Below are 16,152 nucleotides of genomic sequence, written 5' to 3'. Positions count from 1 at the left end.
CAGGGCATGGTTTGGTAGATTCACTAAATCCATGAAGAATTTTGGATATACACAGAGTAATTCGGATCACACTTTGTTCTTGAAGCGTGATGGAAAAAAGCTTACTGCACTGATCGTTTATGTGGATGACATAATTGTGACTGGAAACGACACAGGAGAACAACTGAAACTGCAGAAGTATTTGTCTCAGGAATTTGAGATGAAGGATTTAGGTGATTGATCGGTGCATATTTACATATCATTTTGTACCCTTCTAGCTTATGATTTGGTTATGTTTTTGAGTTAAACTTGTGCTTTTAATCCTTTTTGTGTTTATCTTTCAGTTCATTGAGCTTTAGGTAATAATGAGGGCTTTGGATAGTAAATGATGCAATCCATGCATGTTAGGGCCTAATTTGGATGAATGGATGAAGAGCTTAAAGACAAACTCAATTTTGGCTACAGTCCCCTGCCAGCTCAGTTTCGTAGGTCATATTGCAAGCTTTGTTTCAGCAACCTACATAGCTCGGATGAGGCCACATTCTTCATGAAAGTTGTTCCAATGGGTGTGTAATATAACATATCCAAAATTCAGCCCCATTGGATAAATATGGAGTCTGTTACCTAGCAAACACAGAGCCATGCTCAGGATGGATTTTATCAGCGCGCAAAATGAGTTAGCAATTTGTTTTGGCCTTAACTTCCTCCTCCGACCTTGGATTGGCCCAAATGATATATGGCTGGAAAGAAGACATTCTGAACTTCAAGTTTGAGTGCTTAAAGTCTTAATTTGCTTAAGGGAAGCCCAATTCGTAAGCCCTTGAAGTTGCTGGTCATGCTGACCTCAGGATGAGCTATTATTTCTGGTTGGAAGCTTGGTCATGGTGACATGAAGATGAGCTAGGGCTGCTGGTGGGATTTATTAGTGAAGTGCATCAACCATTTCAGATTTTATAATGGAAGTGTTGTATGCATTAGTGAAGTGCATCAACCATTTCAGATTTTATAAAACAAGTGTTGTATGCATTAGCCATACTTAATTCAGATTTTCAGCTTCCTTAGGCCTATATATAGTGAGGTTTCCCAAGCTTGTAAACACACCCCAAGGGGGGGAGCTCTCAAACACTTCTCTAGAGCTCCCTTCCCTTCTCTCCCTCAAATTCTCTTAGTTTCTCTTTCTAGTTTTCAATTGTTATAATGAAATCTTTGTGCTGAAATTCTCCTTAAGTTTTTCCAAGTTCTACTTTAATTTTCATTGTTATGTAAATTCTTTTCTTTAGTTTCAAGTTTGATTAGTTTCCAAGTTTCAATTATGATTTTTGTTCTTATTCATTATGCTTATAAGTTAATATGCTAGTTTGAATGATTGATCACCATTTAGGATTGCATGTTAGCTATCTTGGTTTGAATTAAGAGTAGACACCATGCTTTAATTCGAATTGAACTATGAATAGGAAGAGTATGTATGGACATTCGACAACAGGGATTAGATACATGCTTGGTTGTTTAAATTGTTCTTCTATGCTTAATGGGTTCCTAATGCTTAATTTTAGGTTAGACAACAAATGATCAAATTAGGGAATTAGGAACACAAGGTTATGACCAAACACCATGGCTTAATCATACATTAGCTAGAATCAATCCGTTAATCTAATTGAACTTGGGAACTTATCTGCTTGAGTTAGTTATTTCTTTCTTCCTTGTTTTTATTTATTTCCTTTCTTTTTCATTTCTGTTTTGTGTAGGGAAATGAATTGGATCGTTCAATCACCAATCCTCGTGGGATCGACCTCGCACTTACATATGCTATACTACCGAACGGCTCGTGCACTTGCGAGTATCTCAAGTTGAGGATGCAGCTTAATCCATTTTGGTGCAGCTGAAATCTACACAACAGTGATCTGAAGTACTTTTTTGGAATTGAAGTAGCAAGGTCCGCAAATGGTATATTTCTGTCACAAAGGAAGTATGTATTGGATCTACTCGCTGAAACAGGATTGCTTGGATGTAAGCTTGCTGACACACCCATTGAGATGAATCACAAGTTGTGTGAAGACATGGATCAAGAACCAACCAATAAGGAACAGTACCAACGCCTTGTTGGAAGGTTAATATATTTAGCCCACACAAGACCAGATATCGCATATGCTGTGAGTGTGGTTAGTCAGTTTATGCATTCACCCAGTGTGTCTCATAGGAATGCAGTTGATCGAATCTTAAGGTACTTAAAGTTAGCCCCTGGAAAAGGATTAATGTTCTCAAAAAATAGAGATCTTGAAGTTGTGGGATATACAGATGCTGATTGGGCTGGCTCCATTACTGATAGATGCTCTACTTCAGGTTACTCTACCTTCGTGGGAGGTAATTTAGTCACTTGGCGGAGTAAAAAACAAAATGTGGTTTCTCGGTCTAGTGCAAAAGCAGAGTATCGAGGAATGGCCCATGGAGTTTGTGAATTTCTATGGATTAGAAAACTATTGACAGAATTGGGTTTCAAGCCAATGAAGTTACATTGTGATAACAAGTCAGCCATTGACATTGCACATAATCCAGTCCAGCATGATCGCACCAAACATGTTGAAGTGGATAGACATTTTATCAAAGAGAAAATTGAGAAGAAGATCATCCGCCTACCATTCATAAAATCAGAAGATCAACTTGCCGATATGTTAACAAAAGCTGTTTGTAGCATAGTGTTTCATGACTCACTTACCAAGTTAGGCATTGGTGACGTATATGCACCAACTTGAGGAGGAGTGTTGACGTGAGTCTCCTAATTAATCAAGGAGATTTATTTCCTTGATTAATTAAGGGATTTACTTTCCTATTTTTATATAGTTGTCAAATCATTGTATAATTAGGAGATACTTTCCTAATCTTTTACTATATCTAATTTATTGTAAAGCACTCATGTAAATTCTTATATATACCTCCTTATGGAGAAGAATAAAATAAGAACCTAACATATTCAAACCATATTCATATTTTAGCAATTTTTCGTGTCGGAGTTGTTCCTTATTTTGGCCTTCTTCATTTTCCTCGATAATGCTTGAAACGTAATTCATGAAGCTACTTCTGTCTATGGATATGTAGACAAAGATAGAAGAGGAAGCAGAATGTGTTCTTACATCCCCTTTCATGATACAAACATCTGATTGAAAACTGCTCCTGTCACAACGTATAGTCCCTGTGGCACAAAAACAAATCACAATTAATTTGTATAGGAAAAAACCATGTATTATTTTTTAAAAATTAATTATGAGATGGGTTGGCTCATAAATATTTTAAATAAAAAATTTATTAAAAAATATTTACATAATTGCATAATTACAATACAGAGAATGATTAGTCTAAAAGATATATATATATATATATATATATATATAATGTGATATTAGGAGAGAGGGCTAAGAGAGTTGATATAAGAGCATTTTCACCCATTTGCCATGGCAAAGGGCAAGGGGAGGCAAGGGCTATTACTATTCATGTGAATAGTGGCAATCCTTGCAAAAGGCTTGTGGTGTTTTTACTCATTGCCATGGCAATCACTATTCACATAAAATATGAGGAGAGGAATTTGTATAGAGTTTTAGTGTGGGAAGTGAAAAATATGACTAAGTATTTATTTTTAAAAAAATCTGAAATTTTTAGTATTTTTTTAAATTATTTTTTGTTGTTGATTTCATCGTTGACATCAGCAAACTCAAGCTAGACCAAGGACTGGTTTTGCCTGAGGGCCAGCCCAGGCTTATGGGGCCCACCCACAGCCCAGGCAGCATTTGTTCGCTGGAAGCTCTTTTTGGGCCTAACACCCCCTTGCCCGGGCACGCTGGAATTGCTCTAACTGAGTTTGCAAACCACACTAAAAAGGAAACTAGAGTTATTGATTGATTTATCTAGTTTCCTTTTTAGTGTGGTTTGCAAACTCAGTTATATCAACTCTCTTAGCCCTCTCTCCTAATATCACATTTTAGTGTTAGCAAGTCATGTTCATATATATATAGGAGCTATTTTAGAAGAATTGGCAAGTATTAGCATTGATTGGGTGGGTTAGGCTGTTAAGCAATTGTTAATTACCAAAGATTAGTCAATGGTTGTTGGGTTAAGCCGGGATGGTATGTATCCTTAGTCTCCAATCAATGCTATAAATAGATTAGTTTTCTCTTTTCTTCCATTTACAAGTGTGATTAATTGTTGTATGTGTTTGTTACCTATCAAAATCAGAATTCATAGCTACTGATCACCCTATTTTCCGAGCCTGTCATTGTGGTTTGGTAGCATGGTTCTTTCGTGAATTTCACTAAGTTGAACTGAACCTACCATTCTCATTTAGTCCTTACATGTACATGACCTAGAAATTTCACCCAAAAAAAGGCCAAAGATGAGCATGGTTTTTTTTCTTCTTCCGTTATTAAAAAGTCCAAAGGTGGGAGGAAGAGAGATTCAAACTCTAGCCTCCAGAAAAAAAAGGCCAAAGAATACGCCTCAATCTCCCATGCCAAACGGCTAGTTGACCGGGTAGGCGGGACGTCGCGTAGCCTTCAACAGTTGAGGATCATCAAATCTCAACCAAGCTTACTGAAAATCAGTTCGCAACAAAAAGAAAGCTGCTTTTGAAACATGAAAATTGAAAAATAACAACAAAGTCATAGAAGAAATTATTCACACACGCGCATAGTATTTACAAAATAACTTATCCTTTTCAACTAATGCTTAATGTCTAAACCTCATATGTTCACCAATTTCTACCAAGTAGATACATTATACATACAATACAAATCTTCCTAGTCAACATTTTATGCCATCTACAACTTCCAAAATGACTAAGGCAAGGTAAAGAATGACTAAAGTTCATGAAAGAGAGAAAAAACACATGAAATCAATGAAATGACTGTGACTTAGAAATGCTGATTCATATTCTATCAGTGGTGTAATTATAAGCACCAACCAATTGCTTCCTAAATCTTCTGAGGTGTAGTCTCACAGTTTGATCTTCAAGATAAATCTTCTTTGTGTATTCCCATCCTTTTTTAGTAACACTTCTTGGATTTGTCACAACAGGATCATCTTTACCATACTTGCCATACAATGAGCTCTCTGTGGTGAGAATTTTGTAGCCAATGTATTCTAAGCCAAGCTTTCTTGCAGGCTCCCCATAATATGCCTCTGCTGCCCATGCAGTTCCAAGAGGGATGACTTGGATGAACACAGAGCCAGGCCTCATGAACAGAAAATGTGCCATGGCAGCACCATGAACTCCAATCATGACATCACTAGAATTAAGAGCCCAATAAATCTTTGCCAACTCTGTCGAAGATTCGGGTCTCAAAACTTGAACTCGAAACCCAATTTTCTCTGCCATTTTAGCCAGCAAATTCTCATTGGTTATTTCCCTTGATCCGTTTCTAGATATGATAACCAGTTTAGGCCTCTTTAGTGAACGTTCATGCACTTTTTTCTTGATTCTTGAGGAGCTTTTCGACGTGGGAGACACCGAAACAGAAAGCTTCTGTTTTGCTTCTTGTTCACGAATCAGACTTCTAACTCGAGGCCTGTAAGCTCGGTCTAGAAGATTGCGGAAGTCGAATATGCTCTTGTCTCCGTCCATCAATGAAGAATCCACAGTGAGCTCATTATGAATTCTCATACCAACAATGGCTTCAGGGAAGCAATGAGTTCTCTTATCTGCACTAAAATCTATTACTGGATAATCCGATAGATGCGAAATAATGTCTCCATATTTCATGAGCCACCATTTATGAAAATCAAGAATCACAAACACAACCTTCTTGCTCAAACGCTGGGAAGTAATGTACAATGGCAAAATGCCATCGTTGAATTCATGATAGACGTTACCAGTATATCCTCCAGTTGAGAAAAACAATGCTGGAACATCATGCTGGACATCGCACTGATGTTTCATGCCTGGACTTTCTTTCTTTGCAATGAGGTCTAATTCTGTGACGGTGTCCATGGTGCTTGTTTCCCATTTCCGAGTATATGGTTTTATCTTTTCCTGTTGAAGTTCTTCCCGCTTTTCGTGTTCCTCAACAAGGCCCGAAAGATAATTTGTGAAGCTACTTCTGCCTCTGGACCTGTAGACAAAGATAGAAGAGGAAGGAGATCGTGTTCTTACATCCCCTTTCATGATACAAATATCTGACCGGAAACTGCTTCTGTCACAAGATATAGTTCCTGCACCCACAACATATCTTATGGAAGTTAGAGGGAGTGAAAAAAGGTATGCATGTGATTAAATTACTGAATTGATTTTAACTTTTATGCGTATTATTAAACTTATTTAGTTCAAAAGTGGGATCGTTGACATTGTTCACTCTTAGATTGACAAAACAAAGATTTGAAAACATAAATGGATCTCTTAAATAATGGAATACAGTAGGGATATCAATCTTAGAATGCCCTAATTCAATTCGAATTTTTGTATATGTGTATATTGTCAAGCAAATGTCTCTTTAGCTAGCATGCCCACAAGGACATGAGCCATAGTTTTATGATGACGTGACGGCTCCTTAACCATATACCAAGCAAAATGGTTGCGGTCAAAGTTCAACTCCAATGTATTTGATAATAAATATTTTATTAATTTGAAGTTAATATAATAGACAACAAATTATATGGTTAACTTGCAGGATGCACTTCAACACTCTAGCAACTTGAGGATATAAAATTCTTGACGGCTGACTTGAGCTGAATTTATTCTCTAATTAGATTAAATTAGGTTCGTGTCGTCACTCAATTAATTATCATGTAGGGTTGAGTTCGAATTGACCCCTCACCTTGCCCGACCTTCCGCCTAGTTTATAATAGGGAATGGGATCATATGATTCCTCTAATGAACTCAGACAAAGAGAGAGAACTAGACACCATGAGATAAATAGAACAGAGAAAGAAAAAAAAACAAAAAATTTCAACTTCTTGGTGCGTAAGTTTCATTCTTTCTTCGAGTTTATTTCATTCTATTAGGTTTTATTACTAATAATAGTGACACGCTCGCAACTAAAACAATCTCTTGACCTGTTAATGGCTAGCAGATTTGGGGTAAATAATTATTTTATGTTTTTACCTTACTATAACACTTGGTTTTTTTTTTTTTTTTTTTTTGGTACTGGTACCAAATGGAGCATAATCGAGTGTTACCATACGGTCCATCCAAATCAAATATCAATCCCTTCAGCAGTATATAGTAAAACTGTTTGATGAAATTTTATAACATAACAACTAGGAAACACATGCAATTTAAAGAGAAGCGATATGGAGAAGTAGAGTACTTGTACTTACCGTTAGAGATTGAAGAAACCAAGGGAGCATTTGCAACCATATCAGCAGCAAGGCCTTCATTTTCGACTTCCAGTGAATCTAGAAAACCAAAATGCACACACATTTAATTTTATGCAGTAAAAGAATCAGAACATTCGACTCAAAACATTTCCTAAGGTAGGATAATATTTTCAAAGTCACTTCACATGTGGTGTGACTTGAGCCAAATACAACATATATTGCGTGACATGATAGCAATAAAACAATTAGAGTATCCAACGTAAAACAAAGAAAACATATAAGATAATACTTTCAACATACAGAAAATTAGAAGACATCAAAACAATAATATGGGAAACTAGAGGAGCAAAAAAAAAAAACTTACATAATGAGAAAGTGGCGTCAGAGTAAAAAAGATGAGGGGCTAATATGAAGCCGCAAGAGAGAAGAGAGAGTAAGAGGAAAGAGAGAAGCTTGGGCCTTGTTCTTTTGTATACGTAGTAACCAGAATTTGCACACTCCGTTATAAAGGCCTGACACTCTTCATCTTCTTCTTTACCCACTTCACCCTTTTTCCTCTGCTGATATCTCTTTTTGTATACCATTTCTTATGCAAACAAAAGGCTTTGATCTCTTCTTCTTTTTTTCCTTGTTTTATGCTTATCTCTTCAGCTGAACTGGGCTGGTTTTCAAGTATACTTAACCCAACCACAGAGAGAGAGAGAGAGAGAGAGAGAGAGATGGCAAATGATGAAGTTGGTTTGTGTTTGTGGAGAAGCTGCTTCTTCATATAGCTCTTGTTCCAACCTCTAGAAGAGAGAGAGAGAGAGAAAGAGAGAGAGAGAGAGAGAGAGAGAATTAATCAAAAAAGGGTGCTGTCAAAGAAAGGCTAATTCAGGGGAGTTCTTTCTATTTTCAGTCGCATGGATGGAGAATATATAATATAAAATAAAATAAGGGTGTATATGCAAGATGTTATTAGATGGTCTAATCATTTTGAAGGCTTGTTCTAATTTTAATGAAACCTTGGTATTGTTGGATACCATACCAGAAAATTAAAATACTATTAGAAAAAATAATTTAAGTTTTTTTGTTTTTGTTTTTGAGTTGAACAGTATTTTCTGCGTGAACCAATGTCGGGACAAATAACGATTCCAAAGCTGTGTGCTTGAGAATGGGCATTACATAATAGATTGACTTTGGCTTGGTAGTCTTTAATTAATAAGGAAACCATGACGCAACTTTGAATTATTATCTTGTTCCAACGTTGATGAATTAGATGCTTTAGAATTAACAATACACTAATGATAAAGGTATAATTTTAATGATGCCATGTTGAGAGCATCCAACATTAGAAAATGGAATAGATGATTTTTGGTCACCCCGCCTATGCTGATTGATTTTAGGTTGAATGTTCTAATTCTAACATGGCATCATTGTAGAGAGCATGTGATTCACATATCAGCTGACCGACATGTGATTCACGTATCAGATCCCGGAAATAAATTTCCCTTATATGCAAGATTTCCAATTGTGGCCTTTCCAATTTCTATTTGTATTATTTTCATATCAAAATTAAAGGGAGCATATTTAAGAACATGTTACCTCAATCCAAATCTTCAAAATCAAACAAATATAGAATTTCTTACTAGTACCTCTATCGTGCTTGGGGATTATTAGTCCTTGATATATGTGGACCTGGACCAATTCATACATAGCTCGAGTGGTCCATGGTGCGAAGGGGATCGATTGTCGACTATACATATGTCACTTTTAAGAAAGGCGAATTTCTGGAGTCTCATATAGGGTTGGATAACTTATTTTGTTCGATTCTTATTCAAACGCAGAGATGAATATATATATATATATATTCTCTGTTTCCTTCATGATTAACATGATGACTGATGAGATTAAATTAAATTAGTCAAGAAGCACTAGCAAAGCAAAACAAATTAGTGGAACACTAAAGCGATGTATTTGAATTAGATGTCTTTCTTTCAATGAGTGTAGTAGAACTAGAGCATTAATATTGACGTGTTTGTTTCAAACACAAGTTTTTGGACCAACCAGAGATGTCCTTCTGTTTCTAGTCTCTAAAAAATCACAACTCCTTGACAAGACATAATTAACAAGCTAAGATGGAAATTGTCAACCAATTCCATAAACAATGCTTTGAGTTCAAATCACGGATTGTAACTTTGCAGTACATAATTTGCGAACCAAAAAAAATTAATAGCGACATGTGATTTTATTTAATGTAGGGGCTGAATAAAAAATTCCCCATATATGCATTGCATTTGCAGTCTATATATGTGGGGAGTCATAAGATAAGAATGAATAATTGGAGTCGCAAAACCAAAATATAAAAACTCCAATAATTTATACAATTTGCATCTTAAAGAGCAATAAGACTACATTTAAAATAAAAGAACAATTTATTTTTTTCTAAAGGTTCCATTTAAAGTTTCTTCCTTAATTAAGCCTCGAATTTAATCAAGCCGCCCTGTGGTGGATTTATCATCCACGGAGAATTTAATCAAGCCACCCTGTGGTGTGGTGGATTTAAGATGCATTTGAGCTAACTAATCTAGTCCAAACGCATCTTTTTGTTTGTTGTTTTTTTAAATATATTTGATATGTAGTCTTTCAACTTGACGTTAATTTTTTGTTTCTTTGGGAAATTAGAAATCTTGGTCTCAATAAAATAATATGTAGTGATCTTTGGTGGCTATGGTGGTTTTGATTTGGTGTTTTCCACACCCTGAAGCGCGTATGAAACTTGCTCAACCAGCATGCATGCGTAGGAAATTAAAGTGCGTTTTTTCTTATTTGAACCATCTATTTTTTAGCTAGTCCCTAAAAAAATCATCACTTTAAGAAATAACTTCCAAATTAAATATCTATTTTGTGGACCCCATGTAGATGTCTTTGACAACTTCTAAATAAGTTTATTTGAAAAATCAATCGACACACAAAAAACCACAAATTTATACACACATTTTCAACCTTTAAATTAAATCAATTTTAATGGCTAAGCATTATTGTATTCTTCAATTTTGTTTCCTCGTCTCTTTGCCTCTTCCCTGTATTCCTTTCCTCCTCCTTTCTCCCAACAATTGCTTCTTCCCCATATTATTGGTGGTTTATTCATTTACCCTTTGGTTTAATTTGTTCTCAAAATAAATAAATAAAAACACTTCTCAGCATTGAGCTGGAGGAGGACGATGCCATGGATTTCTTTTTTCATATGGCTTCGGTTCACCACAAAGCTTCCTGATCATTAACAAGGCTTTATAACATAATCCCATTTCTTACTTTCATTCCTCCTATTTCTTTATATATTCTTAAAAAGAATCAATGAACCTCCGGAATTCGAATTGCTTTGGTCTTATTGTAGATACCTAGGCTTTAAAAAATTATAGCAACTGTAATATAAGTTTCTTTTCGACATCAAAAAGAAAAGAAAAGAAAAGAAAATTAAATTGAAGATGTTATCCTTATCTTGAAAGCCATAATAGAAAGAAGACTTTATATATCTAGAGAAGAAAAGTCAGTAAAACTTGATGTAAATTTGGGTAATAGCTACATCCGTAGATTGAGACTTTCTCAAATGATTTATAATTAGCTAGCTTTTTTTGGCAGGTCAAAAGAAAAAAGGGGTATGAAAACTCATCCTTTGAAGAAAGAAATCCATGCTGTTCATTGTCCTCCTCCAGCTTACATGGAAATGAGAAGTGTTTTTCTTTATTTATTTATTTTGATAACACATTAATTATATGGTTGAGAGGGAGTAGATTGCTTTTCAAATGCAATCTTAACTATTCAAACTGATTTAGTCTAAAGGTTGAAAATGTGTACATAGATGTGTGATTTTTTGTGTGTCTCTCGATCCTGACCCTATACCACAACAAAACTGTAACTATTGCTAATACTGGTCACGTATGAAACATGTGAAGTTTCCTCTAGTAGTGAAGAAAACTTTTGCTAGAAAGTTGTTCGATATCAAATATTGTAGTTTTTTCAAAAAGAATGCAAGTCAGTCCTGATCCTTGTACGCTTCAACTTCTGTGTTTGTTTTATAAGCATGCCCCAACTCCCATTTGGATGACGTTTCAACTACTCATATTTCATTCCCTATTTGACTCCTTTCCACCATTCCATCAGAACAAGGTCAGATAATTTTTTATTTATCGAAAAGGGAAAGAGTTTTGAGAAATTCCTCAAATAAGTTGAGTATAGTGTTTTCTTAAACTACAGGGATTGTAGATTTTGCTAATCACAACTACATGTCTTAATAGTTTCCGATTTTGCTAACTTTTTGCAAGGATGATCTTTGAATAATGACTTTAAAAATGTAGACGGTTCGGATTGTTGAAATAAAATCTGTATCAGACCACACAATGTCCCTCAAATAAAATTATTTTAAGATGACTCAATGGAAAGAGACTATATATATAATGATAATTTTCTTTCTTCAATCAAATATGGCTTTGTTTTGGGGTCTCTTTCACGCCATGTTGACTGATAATTCAATCTGCAAAGCAAATAGCATGCCTCTCCTAAAAAAAAAAAAAAAACCAAAAACTAAAACATCATGCAATCAATGCAAGATAAGGAATTCAAATTAGATAGGCTCTGAATCTTATTTTAAATAAATAAATAAATACTCAAACGCATTCAGAAACAATTTTAATTGATTAATCAAGCGCATTGCTATTTTCAGGTGTACTCGGTGCAATGCAGCCACCATGATGTCATGCACTTTTAAAAAAAAATTAATAACAAAAACTAAGAGCATCCACAATGGAGGGGTGTAAATTCGGGGGTGTAAAGCCACTTTTACATCCCCTTTACACCTCCGGGGGGTGTAAATATGTTTTTTGCTCCAGTGGGGGGGTGTAAATTCGGGGGTGTAGCCGTGGGTCCCAGCCTTTTATGTTGACTTTTCTTCATTTTTCTTCTCTTTTCTCGGGTGGGTCCCGCCTGCAAGGGATGTAAAAATAGATGTAAATATACATTTTATTTTACATCCCCATAGTGGTGATGTATATTTACATCCATTTACATCTCCCCATTGAAGACGATTCCGGTGACTCGGGGTGTATATTTAACATACACCCCCATATACACCCCCCACTGTGGATGCTCTAAGACAAAATAATGTGAATGCAAATGTGCAACAAAATATATCACAAATGAATTTAATTACGTGTTTTATTATTCTTTATTTCTTTTTTTGCCCATTTATTTACTATTTATTTAGAGTTGAAGAATATTCCGAATCCTAGGGTTTCATAAGTCTATTGGCCAGGGTTTTTATGTTTATTATATTCAGTTTGTATCAAATTTTATAAGAAATTTTAAGTTTTCTTTAATTTTTTTTTATTTAACTCCTATTAACAACAATTTCTTGTGTCACGTATCTGGTTGCGTCAAGTAAATGTAGTTTGTCTCTTGTTTTTTTGTACCTACCAAAAATCCTATTATGTTCACCTCCATTCCTCATCTACCACCACAAAAAAATCTAAATTTATCTTTTAATATATCCACACCCAATTTAATTTAGAAATTATGGTTATGATTTTTAAAAGTTTAAGTATTAATACAAGGGACTTGTACCTCAAGTGATTAACATCATTTACCTTCGCACTCAAGGACCTAAGTTCGATTCCCACCTCCCCTTATATCGTTTGTATAAAAAAAAGAAAAAGGTTTAAGTATTAATGATTGATGTACCATCTTTACTGTGATAGCATCAATAATTATTCACCTGTATTATAATACATGAACGATTATATCATCTGATTGTACTACGGTAGAACACTATAATTACTCATAGCCCTTATGCGGTGCATGTACGTAGTGCACTTGCTCCATTTTGTCATGGTGCGTTGCAAGCCGTGCAACCGTATGAGTCATTCTATAGTGAGGGTCTTTATCTAAGGCTCTTAAATGAGGCCCTATCTCTTAATCGTTTGATCAAATTTACCCTCACTATAGAATTCTACGCAACCGTACAAGGGCTAAAACATCTTTGCAGGTTGTTCCCCGACCCGTCCCCACTTTTGACATGCTAGAAGAAGCTGCTGGCCCAACAGGCACTTGGGTTCGATGGAGCCTGCTAGAAGTAGCGGGCGTTTAGCCCCAAAGAAATAAAAGGAGAACATTAAAATGGAAAATAACACTGATCTCTGTAGCTCGTCTCGATGATAAATACTAATTAAGGATCCTTTACTGAAAGGACCTTTGTTTGACACAAATTATAATATTGGTAAATTATGAATCATATTTATACCTGTTTTTGGCACTTGGACTTCCACACAGTACAATTTAGAATTATTCGACGCAACTTGGTTTAAAGTATGAGGAAATCTGAACAGTGTGAAGCAAGGAATAATAATATAAACGTCCTAAGACTTGCCATCCCACAAAGGCAATGTTTGCTGCATTTTCCATTTCTTTGGCCTTTGAAAGGAGATAGACAGATGTTCTAGTTTTTTAATCAACACAATTTAAGCTTTCGGTTTGGGAATGTAACGTTTTAAAGAAGAGTCGAGCTTCCTGTAACCAGAAAAAAATTAAAAAATAGGTTTGGTCATTTGATTATTATCATCGTCGTTATTAATTATCGTAAAAAGTATATTCGTCTATTTATTTGATTACAATTTAACGACTCAAGGATTTTCAATTAAATATTTTTTTAGTTAAGCTAAATAAGGAATTCAAAATTTGGAAAAGACTTATATCAATTACTCTTTCTTTAACATTTTCGGATCATTGGAGAGTAGGGAGATTGTAATTTAAAACTTCTTTCATCACATCAGGAAGAAATGTGTCACTATGTATGAATAAAGACTTGAAAAATATAATAAAATTCGTATGATCTCAAATAAAATTATTTGCCACGAGAAGGATTGACGCCTACTTTTCCATCAACTTGCATGGGCCTTGATTTTGTCATCCATTTCTCCATGGTTGGCTTCAATCTCCACGTGAGTTTCAGTCTACACGTTAAACACAGAAAACAAAAGCCATGGCTCATATAAACTCCACATAAGAAAGGTGCTACCATGGGACATGAAAAACCATATGGGCGGCTACGTCTACCATGACAAATGACAAAACATGAGCCCCTTAGAAGAATTATTTTTTTTTAAAGACAAACCCCAACCATGAACACAGTTTCCCATTGCAAGTCCATGTCAAAATACTTAGTCGATGATGTGGCTCTTTGTGGTAATATCAATCTGATTTGATTATGCTAAAGTATTTAGTCATCTTTTTTTAACATTTTGAAAGTATTGCTTCATAGAAAACAAGGGTTTTAATACATGCATAATTGTAATTCATAATGATTTCAGGAAAATTTTGAATGTGAATATGAGACCTACCTGATACCTTATTATTTCTATAGAATTATTACCAATGGTTTTTAAAAGACATGTGCATCTATGGATTGGCAATGACACATGAATATTTCACAAAATATTGCCCCATGTGTCACTTTTAGACAACTGACACATTTGGATTAAACTAACGTGTAAAGTTACTAATTTACATCAACAAATGTCATTATTGGATTGGATTGGATTGGATTTGATATGACAATTTATAACAATTATGTTGTGCACAAATCCCTAACTGATACATAAATATAAAAGGGTATAATGCTGAAATGCCCCTTAAACTTGTACCTAATTATCAATTTACCCCCTGACCTTTTTTTTTAGCGAATTAAGGGCTCAAATTAAATTTTATTATCAATGTTCCCCCTGCCGTCTAAATCATTAACATTAGGGATGGCAATGGGCCGGGTAGGGGACGGGTATGATAATACCATCCCCGTCCCCGCTCTCCATCCCCGCCCCCATCCCCGAACCAATTCCCGTTTAATAGGTTTTGGGGAATTCCCGTCCCCGTCCCCGTCGGGGGACTATCCCCCATACCCGCCCCGAATCCCATCAATATGAAAATCCAGAGAAGATTAGGAAGAATTAGGAGAGGGAGGTTAACTTAGGGTTAAACATAAATATTATAATTATATATTTATTTATTTAAATATAAATATATATATTTTCGGGTCGGGTTCGGGGATGAGGACGCCAATACCATCCCCTCCCATACCCGTCGGGGATTTTTCAAGTTCGGGGATCCCCATACCCGATACCCGTTTGGCCCCGAAATCTCCCCCGTTAGGGTCGGGGAACCGACGGGGACCCGCCCCCGCGGGGATTTTTGCCATCCTAACATTTCATCCAATAATCCATCAAATCATTAAAAAAAATATATTTTTGAAAAAATTAAAGAAAAAAAAGAAAAAAAAAATCCTATGGACCAACCCACCCCACCCCACCCCCTGCGTCTTCTTCTCCAACCTATCCTCCCTTGACCTGCAACAAAATCCCACCATTTTTTTTTCTTGCCAAAGCAGTTTCTCAAGCTCATCTTTCTTTCTCTCTCTCTCTCTCTCTCTTCCCCTCCCTTTCCCATTCGAGCTCCCCCATCCCCCATCACAGACCCACCCCACAACAATGAACCCAGAACCCACAAACCCACCCCCCGAACGAACCCAGATTTTTTTCACCCGCAGCGCCCCCCCCGAACCCATAACCACTGCAACCATTCGCGCGCCTTTCACCTTTGACTTTTTCCCCACAGCCTTAAAGGTCCAGACCTCTTCACCTCACAAGTTCATTGCCCCTTCTCCCAAAATCTCAACCCTAAATCGCACAACTCATCATTGGATTCAAGATCTGAATAAAATGGGGCTGTTTGGAGGGTGGGGGCTGATGGGTTTGGTTGCATAAAGAGAGAGAGAGAGAGAGAGAGAGAGAGAGAGAGAGAGAGAGAAAGAGAGGGCAGAGAGAGAGAGGGGCAGAGTCGCAGAGAGAGGGT

At 36.0% G+C, this 16,152-nt stretch overlaps 1 protein-coding gene across 1 annotated transcript; it reads right to left on the bottom strand.

Annotated features, from left to right (window-relative positions):
• Window positions 1-4,648: 4,648 nt before the first annotated feature.
• On the bottom strand, window positions 4,649-8,118 carry LOC110767222 (xylan glycosyltransferase MUCI21-like). Its single transcript, XM_021970697.2, has 3 exons — window positions 7,643-8,118; window positions 7,279-7,356; window positions 4,649-6,174 (listed from the first exon to the last, which is right to left on the bottom strand). Exons 1-3 carry the CDS (start codon window positions 7,860-7,862, stop codon window positions 4,892-4,894), a joined length of 1,581 nt encoding a protein of 526 aa, XP_021826389.2. The 5' UTR covers window positions 7,863-8,118; the 3' UTR covers window positions 4,649-4,891.
• Window positions 8,119-16,152: the final 8,034 nt, after the last annotated feature.

The sequence above is a fragment of the Prunus avium genome, chromosome 7 (assembly GCF_965620075.1).
Source record: "Prunus avium chromosome 7, drPruAviu1.hap1.1, whole genome shotgun sequence".
Taxonomy (NCBI): Eukaryota; Viridiplantae; Streptophyta; class Magnoliopsida; order Rosales; family Rosaceae; genus Prunus; species Prunus avium.
The sequence above is the reverse complement of the archived record's forward strand: the minus strand, read 5'-3'. Positions and strand labels throughout refer to the sequence as shown.